This window comes from Oryctolagus cuniculus, chromosome 1 (assembly GCF_964237555.1).
Source record: "Oryctolagus cuniculus chromosome 1, mOryCun1.1, whole genome shotgun sequence".
NCBI classification, from domain to species: Eukaryota; Metazoa; Chordata; class Mammalia; order Lagomorpha; family Leporidae; genus Oryctolagus; species Oryctolagus cuniculus.
Window position 1 is genome coordinate 165,187,165 of NC_091432.1, and position 15,083 is coordinate 165,202,247.

At 40.5% G+C, this 15,083-nt stretch overlaps 1 protein-coding gene across 1 annotated transcript in view; it reads right to left on the reverse strand.

Annotated features, from left to right (window-relative positions):
* The window catches only part of LOC100352221 (histone-arginine methyltransferase CARM1), a 117,204-nt gene that overhangs the window by 33,657 nt on the left and 68,464 nt on the right, over window positions 1-15,083 (reverse strand). The window contains exon 4 of the mRNA XM_070051461.1: window positions 2,913-3,090. Within this exon, the coding sequence (XP_069907562.1) occupies window positions 2,913-3,090 (178 nt within the window). The remainder of the gene's footprint in view (window positions 1-2,912; window positions 3,091-15,083) is intronic.

Here is a 15,083-nt window from a genome sequence, read left to right on the forward strand (position 1 = left end):
TTACAGATGAGCTTCAAACTATGCTGATTTTCATATACTGTATAACTTGGTTTGCTGAAGTTGCACTACCATTCACTACTTCTTCACTGAATATCAAGGTAAGGAGCTACAACATTGGTAGTTTAAAGCAAATATATTTGGAAAAAGTAGCTAACATTCTCATAAGAGAATCAACTTTTAAAATTAGCCAGATGAATTCTATGGCTTAACTGAAAAAATAATTCCAAGTTCACTCTATCTGGTAAAGAGTAGAAAGTTGGTGGGGGTGCAGGCAGACCCTGGTCCAAATCCCTGTTATGTCGTGTATTCTTGCCAAATTGCTTTCTCACAATGAGTCTCAAATTTCATTTCTTAAAACCGGGATCATAAGAGTGCCTTCTGCTAACTCAGGTTTCAAGTGCACATAAGCTCAATAACTGTTTGATGTAGGAGACTGTCCTGTGCATTGAAGAATGTTTAACAGCATCCAGGTCTACCATTTACTGGATGACAGTACTCAAACACCTGCTGTGCTAGTGACAACCAAAGCTCTCTACACAGTGCCAGATATCCCTTGTGAAAGTATGTAAAATTACTGAGAACCTCAGTACTAACCCCTCAACTAAATGAAAAATCTCTGTCATTCAGATTTTGCAAGGATTTTGTTAATATTCAAAGTGCTTAGCATATTTAATCACTTAGCACAAGAAGAATACTGAAATTATAGTACCTGCTTTTATCTATGGAGGATATATTCTAAGACTGCCAGTGGATGCCTAAAACTATGGCTATCTTCGGATCTGGCTGAAAAGCCCATGAGAGTATTTCAGGCATGGAAAGCCAAGACACTCTGGCAAAAGATCTCTGTGAGTGAGATCCCAGTGGAAAGAACAGGTCTTCAAAGAAGGAGGTACCTTTCTCTGAAGGGAGGAGAGAACCTCCACTTTGACTATGACCTTGTCTAAACAAGATAAGAGTCGGAGAACTCAGAGGGCTTCCATAGCCTTGGAAACTCATGACTGGAGCACAGGGAGATTACTGATGCCATAGACAGGAGTGTCAATTGGTAAAGTCAACAATAGGAGTCACTGTGCACTTACTCCTCATGTAGGATCTCTGTCCTTAATGTGCTGTGCATTGAGATTTAATGCTATAACGAGTACTCAAACAATATATTTCACTTTGTGTTTCTATGGGGGTGCAAACTGTTGAAATCTTTACTAAATGTATACTAAACTGATCCTCTGTAAAAAAAAAAAAAAAGAAATTATCAACTCCCAACTTGACTCTCACTGGGATTAAACATGACAATAGGTCTGATCTGATTTCATCCTCATTTTAAAAAAATCATCTATTATTTTTCACTTTATGTTTCTGTGTGGGAGCAAACTGTTGAAATCCTTACTTAATGTATACTAAGCTGATCTTCTGTATATAAAGAGAATCGAAAATGAATCTTGATGTGAATGGAAGGGGAGAGGGAGTGGGAAAGGGGAGGGTTGTGGGTGGGAGGGACGGTATGAGGGGGAAGCCATTGTAATCCATAAATCGTACTTTGGAAATTTATATTCATTAAATAAAAGTTAAAAAAAAAACTATGGCTATCACTGAACACAATATACTATGATTTTTCCTATATATGCACAACTATGATCAAGTTAATTTATACATTAGGCACAGTATGAGATTAACAATGGCTAATAATAATATAGAGCAGTTATAACAATATACTGCAATAAAATTTATGTGAACATTTTCTCTCTTAAACTAACTTACTGTTCTTTACTCTCCCTTCATCTTGTGATGATGAGACAAGATGCCCATGTGATGCTGTCATGTTAGGCTAGTACATAACCAAGGGCTACTTGCACACAAGCACTGCAATATTGTGTTGGTCAATCCGATAACTAAAACAACTACGTGATAAATGGTGGGTAGTATATACTGCATGTATACTCTGGACAAAGGGATGATTCACATCCTGAGCAGGATGGAACAGGATGAGAACACACAATCTCAAACTTAAGAATTACTTATTTCTGGGGGCCAATGCTGTGGCTCAGTGGGTTAACGCCCTGGCCTGAAGCGCCAGCATCCAATATGGGCGCCAGTTCTAGTCCCAGCTGCTCCACTTCCGAGCCAGCTCTCTGCTATGGCCTGGGAAAGCAGAAGATGGCCCAAGTCCTTGGGCCCCTGCACCTGCATGGGAGATCTGGAAGAAGCTCCTGGCTTCTGGCTTAGGATTGGCGCAGTTCCGGCAGTTGTGGCCAATTGGGGAGTGAACCATCAGATGGAAGACTTCTCTCTCTGCCTCTCCTTTTTCTGTGTAACTCTGACTTTCAAATAAATAAATCTTAAAAAAAACCTTAAAAAAGAATTGCTTATTTCTGAATGTTTTCCATTTATTATTTTTGGAATGAGGTGGTCATGGGTAACCAAACCCAGAATGAAACCACAGAAAACAGAAAACTACTGTATTATTATGTTGACTACGTTAGTACTCATAGGGAAGAATAGCAATACAATAGGAAAAGAAGATGTCAAAAAGAACAAGCTGACTGCAAAGACAATTTCATACTCCAGAAGGTCAACACTTGACGGAGTTTGAGTGTGTGCATAATGATATATCATATGGATGAGGAAACCAAATCCAAAAGGTCAAATGTATCTCAAGTTCATTAAGGAAGAAAATGATAGAACTAGAGCAAAACATGTAACACTGAAGTGGTCTTCTATAACATACCGATTACTATGCAGCACATCTGGGATTTTAGGATTGCAGAATACTTTGTCATGGCAGAGTAAATGAGAAAACCAAACAACTGAGCAAGGTTTAACCCTCCTTTCTGTACAGAATTGAAAGTGGGAAAGAGGATGGCAAGCTTTTATGGAAAAATCAGGCTATTTTATAAGCCAGGAACTGGCCAACTCACCATTCGATTTTAGCCATTTTTTGGAATGAAGATAGCTCTCTAGCATCCTTTCGTTGAACAGCATGTATCCCATTGGTTCAGAAATAATCACATCTACGGCCTCGGGAAGTGAGATTTCTTCCATTTTTCCTGGCAAAACAATGATCTTGTCTGAAAGCTGGTTATTTTTCACTAGTATCTGAAAAAGATAAAATAGAGTAGCAGAACTGTTGTTATTCAGAAACTTATGAAAAATTAGCTTCATAAACTGGGGTCTCAGAATGTGATAGAAAGGAGAAAGAAGTAACATTGCTTTCCTGAAAGACTTCCAAAGAAAAATAACTTATTTTCGTTAAGGTAGAAATATTGTATATTTAACATAGATAATTAAGAAGATACAGGTAAGAAACAAATAAGAATACCTGAAATCCTGCCATAGAGAAGAAATTAGAATTAATGTTTTCATATTTTGCTCACCCAGACCCTACACAAACATAGACACAAAATTCCAAAAGATCAGAGAAAATGCATATTATAAAAAGATCTGTTCATGAATTAAAATTTTTTTGCATCACAGTAAACTTATCTTTTAGCTCCATTTTCCATGAAGTTTCTGAATTATCCTTCTAGATGTATAAGTTTGTGTGGTCTGAGTATGTGTATATACAGATACATATACACATTTGGAGAGGCTTCCCTTTTAAAAAAAAGATTTATTTATTTATTTGAAAGTCTGAGTTGGAGAAAGAGAGAGAGACAGACAGAGAGACAGAGAATCTTCCATCTGCTGATTCGTTCCCCAGATGTCCACAATGGCCAGGGCTGAGACAAGCCAAAGTCAGATGCCAGGAGCTTCAATCCCTCTCCCAAGTGGGTGGCAGGAGATGGATCAGAAGTAGAGCAGCTGGGACAAAAACCACCACCCATACGGGATGGCAGCATCACAAGTGCTGTCCTAACCGCTGTGCCACAACGCCAGCCCAGGGAGACTTCTTTATTAATGGTTTAAGCTTATTTACCATTGCTCTACCAGCAGTAAATATATCAAACAATTCTGCACAGAAGTCTTCCGCAAGTTAATAATCCTTATTATCTCTTATCTTCTTGATTTTTAAAATAAATAATGCCATCTTCATAACCTTCCTTTAGAAGTATATTTTTACAGTTACATATTCATTTTCTTTGATGTCTCCTAAATTTTACTGAATAACTTTGAACTTTCTTAAAAGAGGGACCCTGAAGAGAAAAATATTTGTTACATCTCTAATATATTTCTTTGTAATGACAAATATGACCAGGTGATCATATTATTGCATTTATGTATTTTTACTGCCTGAGAAACATATTTCCTAACAGACATCTTTTATGCACCAGCATAAATTTATACAACACATTCCTTTTTGAGCTGTTCTTCTCTGAGACTTTTGGGTCTTTGCTCATTGTATCAAAGGCCCTCCTATTTGCATCTTGCTTTCCTCATTCTCATCGCAATGGTCTGTGTGTTTGTCATGATTCAGTTGTACCTTCTCTATTTCTGACCACTTCCTCAAATGGCTTCTAATCCCACCTTCTAGCCTGCTGCTGAACTTTTTTTTTCTAAAGATTTATTTACTTATTTGAAAGGCAAAGTTACAGAGAGAAAGGAGGGATGGAGATTTTCCACCTACTGGTTCACTTCCCAAATGGCCTCAATGCCCAGGGCTGGGCCAGGCCAAAGCCAGGAGACAGGATCTCCACCCGGGTCTTCCACTTTGGCCATCTGCCACTGCTTTCCCAGGAACATTAGCCAGGAGCTAGATCTGAAGTGGAGCAGCCAGGACTAGAACTGGGGCCCATATGGGATGTCAGCAATGCAGACAGTGCCTTAACCTACTGTGCCACAATGCTGACCTCTTTAACTTTTTTAAGCCAAGTCATCTCTCATGTAAAGACGAGCAAAAGAACTAACTGAACATGTTATCCATTGTCAATATCTATGCATTCACAATAACTCTTGGAATTCTATTCTCTTTTTTTAATTTAAGATTTATTTATTTGAAAGGCAGAGATACAGAGAAGGGGAGAGAGAGAGAGAGGGTTTGATAGATCTTTCATCCACTGGTTCATTCCTCAAATGGCCACATTAGCTGGGACTGAGCCAGGTCAACACCAGGATCCAGGAGCTTCTTCCAGGTCACCTACATGGGTACAGAAGCTCAAGTACCTGGACCATCTTCTGCTACTTTCCCAGGCTCAGTTGCAGGGAGCTGGATCAGAAGTGGAGCATCTGGGACTCGAATCACTACCCATAATGGATGCTGGCACTGCAGGCAGAGCCTTAACTTTCTAAGCCACAGAGCTGGCACTATTCTTTTTTTTTTCATTATTCTATTTAAAAATGTTTTTAAAAAGCTTTATTTATTTATTTGATAGGCTAAGTTACAGAGAGAGAAGAGAAAGAGACAGAGAGGGATGACGAGAGAGAGAGAGAGAGAGAGAGAGAGAGAGAGAGAGAAAGATCGAACTTCCGTCTGCTGGTTCACTCCCCAGCTGGCTGCAATGGCCAGCACTGGGCCAGGCTACAGCCAGGAGCCAGGAGCTCCACCCAGCTCTACCATATGAGTGACATGGGCCCAATCACTAAGGCCATCTTCCACTGCTTTCCCAAGTACACTAGCAGAGAGCTGAATCAGAAGGGCAGCGGTCAGGAGTCAAACTGACGCTTATACGGGATGCTGACATCGCATCACAGTTTAACCCTCTATACAACAGTGCCAGACCCAAAATGTTTAACACATAATACCTACCTATTTTTATGGTGTATAGTGTAATATTTCAACACATATACACAGTGTTAACTGACCATACCAGGTAACTAGCCTTTCCAATTTCTTATCTTTTCTTTGTGTTTGGAGTCTACCACCTTTTGCTCTCTAGTTTGTTCTCCAGGATTACAACTATTTTAGGATACATATGCTATAGCCACCCCACTGTCCACACACAAAGTCAAGTCAATGGGAATTCTATGGTAACATACCAAAAGGTTAAGCTTCTTGGTGTCTTGCTTTTCTCTCCATATTCTCTCCCCAGAACAATCAATTCACCTGCACAGCTCCACGTGTGTCTCCATCATAGAGGACTATTCTGACTACATCTTTAGGTTCTCTCCTCATTTGAGCTCCAATAACAAGTTGGACCTTCCACCAATGCTGTGTCATCTCCTCGACATACACAAGTGAACAGCCAAACCCAGCTTCTTCCTGGAAACTAGCCATTCCTCTCAGCTGCCCTTAAAATCTTTATAAAACCTTATGTCTCCATAATTCTTTTTTGGTCACAGCTACTATAACCTGAATGTCTTGGGTATGTAGTTAGCATCAAGAGATTATAAGATATCATGTTCTCTTATTTCAACCTTTCAGAGGCATTTAATTTCCACCTCTTCCTTCCTGCCTTCATCAATACTTTCAGTTCCTATTAGCTTCTAACCTAAAATTTAAATACAGTATTATATAATGAAAATAATAATAACAATGAATACTCCTTAAGTTTGAGGGTAAAACAAGATAAAGCAAATTATGAGCTACATAAGTATTGAAACTCTTATCCTATTATTTCTATTAAAGAACACTTTTCATCAAAAAATACATTTGAACCAGAACATGAAAGTCAAAATCTCTTGCATTCCTACCATCCAGATGCAGCCTGTGTATAGTTCCTAGCAGACAATTCCATGTATCTCAAATCTCAATGTAATAATACTTCATAGTCTATTTTTTCAGGCACTATGTTTTAGGCCAGCCTTCTGAACATTGCGTCATGACATCCATTAAAAAAACCAATAATTTTATGGTCTACTTGAGTAAAAAAAAGGCTTCCGGCAGTTGGAGACATTTGGGCTGTGGAGTCTGGCCACGTCAGATCCTGACTAACTGCCATGAGTGTTCATGTCCCCAGTATCCCATCATCTGACATATTTGCTTAGTCTCTGTTTCAGACATCTCTCTACAGCATAACTGTACTGGGTGTCTAAGTAGTATTTCATAGACGTGCCCTGACTCAGTGAATCAATCCCCTACTCTTGAACATTCAAGCTATCTTAAATTTCTCATTAGTATAATAGTATACTAACTAATAATAAAGTAATTAAATGTGGAGAGACACTTGCTATTATTTTCTTCAAAGTTAAAGTGAGAGTTTAATGTGGTTCTGACACACATACCCCCAACGCCCGCCAGGAAGGTGGTGACCTTTCTAAATTTCAATCCCTCTCTAAGTTCTGCTCCTGGAGTGTGAGATTGCCCATATAAAATTGCCTTTTGTCACAGTCTCAGTAACTTAGAACATGAGGTTGGGTGGGGAGATTCTCTATCTAACTTTTGCCAGATAGGGCAATATGATGAGATATTTATGCAAGAATGAAGTAGGCCCCACATGTTGAATTTATAATGAATAATCCTAGACATGTGAACCCTCCAGGGAGAACTGACACATAATCAGTTTTCAGAGGAAGGACCTGATGAGCTGTCGGAAGGGGAATTTTAGGTCCCCAGGAAAGAATTTTGCATCTCATTATTCCTACGGATAAAGGACACACCGCATGCCCGGAAGTGTATAAGCAGACACGTTTCAGGACCTTGTATCTTGCGTCTTCATCTGTTTTTTGACCAGCTTCAAAGAGCACAAGATCAAGAATCTGAGGATATACATTCTAGATCTTCCTTTACCTCCTATGCACTGTGGGACTTCAGGAAGTCATTTAAATCTTCTAAATTTTAGTTCCTCTCCTTTGAAAATCAGGATATAAAACTAGAGTGCTTTAAGGCTTCTTCCAGTTTTAATATTGTGTGGTTAGAAGAAAGCAAAATCTCCCATAGCATGTTCCAGGAGTCCAAGAAGAGGAGGGTCTATGATCAAAGAATTTTGGAACTACTTTATAATACATATCCCTCTTATAAATGTTCAGATTCTATTAGCATATTAATGACTTTGAGAAATTCTTCAGTAAAGCAAACTGTTGGCTTGGTTGAATCAAAGACATCCCAACTTATTTGAATTTTTTGCAGCCCCATGTGCACAGATATATCTGTGATATAACTATCACAGATCAATCTTTATGAAAATAGCTCTTTGATTATGATTCCTTAGCAGAGTTTTTTAATCAAAATTTTTTTAGTTTTTAATAGTTTCAATATATTTCATAGTCCTAAGAATATAATGATATTCTATTCTTCCTCCCTCCATCCTTCTATCTCCTTTTCTCCTTCCCACTTTTCCTCCCTCTCTCTTTCCTCCCTTTCTCCTTCACTTCTGAGATAGTATATTTTTAATTTAACTTACAGTGATGGCCTTAATACTTAACTAAATAAAGAGCACATGTGCTTGGGCCCCTGCCACCCACTTGGGAGACCTGGAAGAAGTTCCTGGATTCTAGCTTCAGACTGGCCCAATCCTAGACACTGCAGAGATTTAGGAAGTGAACCAGCAAATGGAAGACCTCTCTCTCCCTCCCTCCCTCTCCCTCCCTAACCCTCCCTCTATATCCCTCCCTCTCCTTTTTCCATCTCTCCCTGTCATTTTGCCTCTCAAATAAATAGATAAGTCTTACAAGAAAGTTTAAGATAGAAAAATACTCCAAATGAAAGCTTTTCTCTTCAGCTGCCATCAAGGTACAAGCAAATCACAATCCATCCATGTTTTAATCTTGCCTCCCTCCTTGTTATCAAATTGGGTATCTGAATTCTGTGTCGGAAGTATTTTCACTTGCTTCAGCTCCTCAACACACATGCGTGCATACACACTCACACAGTTTAGGTAGTAACAGTAGAATTCATTCTTTCTAGGACTCAGAGTAAGTTACAAGAAAGATCAGATCAGTAATTTCCCTGGTATGCTTCTGTTCTTACCTCATTTGGGAGGGTTTTCACTTTTTTACATGTGTTAAAGATGTGTTGTTAATTTACCCTTGCTCAGTTCAGAAAATTCAATTAGACTTGGAGACCATATTATACAATATAGCACTTGAGTATAGCTGCCTTTTAAAAAACATTTTTAAAAGGTTTATTTTTATTTTGAAAGTAAGATTTAACAGAGAGAGAGAGGCAGAGATAGATATTTTCTATCTACTAGTTTACTCTCCAAATGGTTGCAACCACCGGAGCTGGGCTAGGCCAAAGTCAGGAGTTAAGAGCTACAACTGGGTCTCCTGTGGGGAGCAACTCGGACTAGACTAAGTTACTGGAATTAAGACTTATTCTATGCATCTGCTCTCCCACAATATGGCGCTGAGAAGGGAGTAAACAGCTTCTACACAGCTGCCTCTCGCCAATTTGATTGACTAGCTGCAGGAGCTGATCCTGCTCCTGATTGGAGGAGAGCAGCATACTCGGCGTGTGGGTAGCAGAGTTGGGATTGGTGGAAGTGGACTATAAAGGAGGAGAGAGACAACATGCACCAGGAACATCTATCTGAAGGAACACCTATGCAGCCCCCCGAGAGAGCCGGCCGGCGGTGTGCCGCTCCCCCGCGGAAGTGGGGAAAGTGGCAGGGGGAACTGCCCTTCCACGGAGGTGGAAGGGTCGGTAGCCAACCCGGGAAGGACCAGCAGCAAACCCGGGGAGGGCCGAGCAGACAAAAGAACAGCGCAGAGTCCTGTGTCGTTCCTCCACGAAGACGGGGAGCGACATAATGGTGCCGTGACTCGGATAGGAAACCTAGGCAGGGTTTAGTGTCGTTCCTCCATGAAGAGGGGGAGCGACAGTCTCTCACATGGGTGCAGGGGCCTAAACACTTGGACTCTCTTCCACTGGTTTTCCAGGCCATTTGCAGGAAGCTGAATTGGAAGGACAGCAGCCAGGATGTGAATTGGTACCCATATGGGATACTGGCATCACAGGTGGCCACTTTACCAGCTACGCCACAATGCTAGCCCCTGACTGTCTTAAAATAGTGCAAAGGGCAAGGGGGTTTGGAGGTGAAAGACCGGGGTGCAGTTTTCAGAGCATCCACTTTTTAACTGAGAAACTGTGGCCGGGACCCACAATTTCTTGGAAATATAACTTTTCACCTATAAAATGGGAATAATAATATAACCTATTTTTCAGGGTTTTGCCTCTCTTGCAGCTCTCCTTCTGGCCACTTTGGTAGGAGGTCTCCGACTTAAATAAATCTTGCTCTTCTCTCTGCCTTGTCTGCATGGAGATTCTTCTTCCATGTGAGACAAAGAACCAAGGTAATCTTTCCCCACCATCGTTTCACCTGTAACATTTTGGTGACTCAGATACAACTCCAATGTGACTGGGATCTGGTTCTCATTCGACTCCAGCCAGCATCGGATTGCTCCACTGCCTGGTGAGCATGCGGACAGCTCTTGTTTCTATTTTTCTGCAGAGCTTCACTCTTTTCCACAGTAACTCTCTCACTTTCACAGGAACACCAGGTCTCTGTCAGCCAGTTAAAAGTGGTTCGTGTAGCTGCCAGCCTTAAGCCTCAGGGGCTAGGCTTGCTGATTAGGCTAGAGCAATTCCCTGGAGCTGAGACTCTCTTCTAACTTCTCACCTCAGCTCTGGTTCCACACAGCTCCTTTCATGGGGATTGACCAGTTGTGTGAGACTGGGAGAAGGTCTTGGAGTAACTTTGAACTTCAGTCCAGGGCCACTCTCTAGTGTCTTTCAAGGACTCCTTGACTGGACACCAGACTCTGACAGCCCATTAAGGTGTTGGGCCAAAAACTGCATTCTGTTCTTCCTTCCTCAGAGATCAGTTTGTCAATGAGAATGAGTGCAGTCTGGAGCAAGGACTTGCACTCTGGGCTCCATGCTTCATTGAAGCCTTCCGTAATCCCATACCCTGACAAGATCTCCATCTCTCTGCTTCTCACCTCACCCAGTCCCCTTAATTCCTACAAACTTTAATCTCTGGTTGCATTAGCAGGTATCTCCTAGATATTTCATTCATTAGTTCTGGGTCAGAGTTTAATTACCCCTTTTGCAGACAGGCAGCTTTTCAATCTAGACTCCAATAGGTGCAGCTCCCTACATGATCTGAACGGCCAACCTCATCCTTTTCTGTACCACCACCTGGCTTCTTACAAGAAAGGGGACAGAGGCCGGTGTCGCAGCTCACTAGGCTAATCCTCCGCCTTGCAGAGCTGGCACAGCGGGTTCTAGTCCCGGTCGGGGTGCCGGATTCTGTCCCGGTTGCCCCTCTTCCAGGCCAGCTCTCTGCTGTGGCCGGGGAAGGCAGTGGAGGATGGCCCAAGTCCTTGGGCCCTGCACCCCATGGGAGACCAGGAGAAGCACCTGGCTCCTGCCATGGGATCAGCGCGGTGCGCCAGCCGCAGCGCGCCGGCTGCGCCGGCCATTGGAGGGTGAACCAACGGCAAAGGAAGACCTTTCTCTCTGTCTCTCTCTCTCACTGTCCACTCTGCCTGTCAAAAAATAAAAATTAAAAAAAAAAATTAAAAAAAAAAAGAGGACAGAGAAGTTAGCCTACGTGAATTAAGTGCCAGCCTCTCTACTCTGACTCCCCGTCTCAGGACTCTGGCTCCTGAATGGCCTCTTGCCTCTGTTTCCCTGCATATGCTCCAATATACATTAAATTCTTTCCCAGAGTCTGTCACAGGGTCCTTGGGTTTATTCTTTACTAAGCCACCAGGGTCCCTTTGTTATCAATGTTTTCTCAAAACAAGAACATAGTACTTATTTTTCAATGTTATTTCAAGGATTGAATCAAAGGAGAAAGGCAAAAGAACAGAAAGAGTAAAATAAATTCAAAAGGGATATAGTTACAGAAAAGATGATAAGGCATAGAACTCAGATAAAGATTTCAGACCCAGAGTAACAAATGAAGAAAATGCAAAAATAATTATAGATAGTATATAAATATTATCTAGGTAGGGGGTTATATTATATTCAAATCATGTTACTATTGATACCATATTCAAATCATACTATATTCAAATCACGTTACTATAGTCAAGTCATGTTACTATATTCAAATCATGTTACCATTGATACCAAAAAAATGGTATCAATTAGTGAAGTTGAAGATTTACTTTTCTTTTAATTTTAAATAATATCTACTATAAATATATATTACAGAAAAATTGTGATTTTATGCATTAGATAGCATGTTCTGTCAGTATAATACTGAGAGTAATAAAGCAAAATTTTAAAGTAAATTAGAAAGAAATATTGACAAAGAAATGAATGAGTAAATAGTAGTATTTAATATGAATACCATTCAGTGAGAAAGGAAGAATTAAATAAAGGCATGTGCAGTAAGATAAATAAGTCCCACAAATAGAAATTTTAGGTAGAAAGTCAGAAATTCAGCCTATGAGAAAGTGCTGAAGACCAGCACCTACTGTGGAAGCTCCAGAAGCCCAGCATTTTACATTTCAAAGTGAAAAAATCAGGTTACTAAAGAATTGGCATGATTCTTTTTGTAAATAAGGTCAAACATAGTCAAAAGCAAACTGTATTCCTTGGGATATATTGATTTTTTTAAAGATTTATTTATTTATTTGAAAGGCAGAGTTACAGAGAGAGAAGGAGAGAGACAGAGCAAGCGAGCGAGCTTCCATTTGCTGGTTCTGATGATTGCAACAGCCAGAGCTGGGACAGGCTAAAGCCAGTGTGTGGAATCAAATGGATTAAGAGGCAGTCAGGGTGGTCCCCTGGTCGAACCCTGGGGTTGCTAGGTGCTTCCTTCTGCCAAAAAAGTTTTCTTTACCAAGATCAAAAGTGCCTGCCCTCCTTCCTTAGGAATCTTCAAATTTACCCTGAGAAGAGCAAGTTAGTGGCTTTGATTCTTTCCTTCTAAGCTCCCAATCTACTGTAATTTAGGTATCCCCACCCTTCTGATGGCTCTTTGTTTTACCATGTGCAAGCAAGACAGGATAAAATAATTATAATGTAAATCAGGCCTTTTGATGGGTTTGTCCCACCTTGTTTTGATCAACAGTTTCTTCCCCAAGATTGTGCTTAAAAACCCCACTATCATCAGCCCTTTGAGTCTTCCTCCCTTGGAGTCCCCCTCTTCCCTGCTTCAGCAGAAGGTTTACAACTTGAAAAATTCCCACTTTTCTTTCACTGCCTTGTCCACGTGATAATTCTTCTTCTGTGTGAGATCAATAACCTAGATCATCTCTTCATTGCTGCCACTCCAGCTGCAACACCAGGAGCCAAAAGCTTCTCCTAGGTTTCTCATGTGGGTGGCAGAGACTCAAGGGCTTGGGCTACCTTCTGCTGCTTTTCTCAGTCCATTTTCTGGGAGCTCGATTGGAAGTGGAGCAGCTGGGACCTGAATTTATATGAGATGCTGAAGTTGCAGGTGGTGGCTTTACCCGCCATGGCACAATGCTGAACAGGCATGTTGTCCCTGCCTAGTCCTTTCCTCCCTTTTGCTAAGACCCCTGTGCTAAAGCAGACCCTTCTCAACTCCTTCTAATGCAAATGGAAAGCAGATAAACTACATGGGGCATCTTGTGAAACAAATAAGAGGGAAGTTCCCAGGGGCTTCAAAGAGCCCCCTACTCTTCTGCCAGCTGCCTTCTACCCCAGCCTCCACCCCATAGTGGCAAATTCCCTTCTCAACTGGATGAAAACTCAGTTCTTTTTTTTAACTTTTATTTAATAAATATACATTCTGAAAGTACAACTTTTGGCTTATAGCGGTTTTTTTTCCCCCATAACCACCTTCCCACCTCCAAACCATCCCATCTCCTACTCCCTCTCCCATCCCATTCTTCACTAAGATTCATTTTTAATTATCTTTATATACAGAAGATCAACTTAGTATATACTAGGTAAAGATTTCAACAGTTTGCGCCCACACAGAAACACAAAGTATAAAGTACTGTTTGAAGGCTAGCTTTACTGTTAATTCACATAGTACAACACATTAAGGACAGAGATCCTACATGGGGAGTAAGTGCCCAGTGACTTCTGTTGTTGATTTAACAACTGACACTCTTATTTATGATGTCAGTAATCACCTGAGGCTCTTGTCATGAGCTGCTAAGGCTATGGAAGCCTCTTGGAAAACTCAGTTCTAAAGGCATCATGCCCCTGAGCAAGTCTCTGCAAGAACAGACTGTCATCAACCTCTGCTTCAAATAAAGCAACCTGACTCTCTTGAGGTTGGTCTCCATCTCTTTTCTTCCATCTCTCCTTTCTGGGGGCACAAAAGGCCAGAACTCTGAGATATTCCAAACTTAACAATGCTGGCCACTAGTATATCCTAGAGGATATTTTATATATATATATATATATATATATATATATATATATATATATTTTATATATATGTTTTTGAATGCTCATGCTATGTCATAAGGTATATCTATTTGCAAATTTCTGAGGAATCTCCATACCGTCTTCCATAATGGTTGTACAAGTTTACATCACCACTGACAGAGTATTAGGGTACCTTTTTCCTCTATATGTATAATGAGCTAGCCATCTCACTACTGGGAGTTTACCCAAACAAAATGAACTCATCATACAAAAGAGTTACATGCACCCCTATGTTTACAGTAGTTCAACTCACAAGAGCTAAGATACAGAATCAATCCAGATGTTCATCAACCATGACTGGATAAAAAAATGCGGCATATACACACTATGGAATACTACTCAGCCTACTGCCCTCTTTATCTAGTACTATTGGTTGAACTCTGTAATTAACACACAATTATTCTCAGGTGTTTAAATTTTAACTGAAAAGTGATCCCTGTTAGGAATTTGGAAAACATTATGCTGAGTGAATTAAGCCAGTCCCAAAGGGACAAATATCATATGTTCTCCCTGATCGGTGACAACTAACTGAGCACCAAAAAGGAAACCTGTTAAAGTGAAATGAACACTATGAGAAACAGTGACTTGATCAGCTCTTGCCCTGTTGATGAACAACTTAATACGTTATCCCTCTTAGTATTTTTTTTGTTTGTTCTACTTAATACTTTTGGTTGAATACTGTAATCAATACACAGTTATTCTTAAGTGTTGAAACTTAACTGAAAAATGATCGCTGTTAAATATAAGAGTGGGAATAAGAGAGGGAAGAGATGTGCAATTTGGGACATGCTCAAGCTGACTTGCCCCAAACGTTAGAGTTAGAAACATCCCAGGGGATTCCAATTCAATCCCATCAAGGTGGCCTGTACCAATGCCATCTCACTAGTCCCAGTGATCAATTTCTGTTCACAAA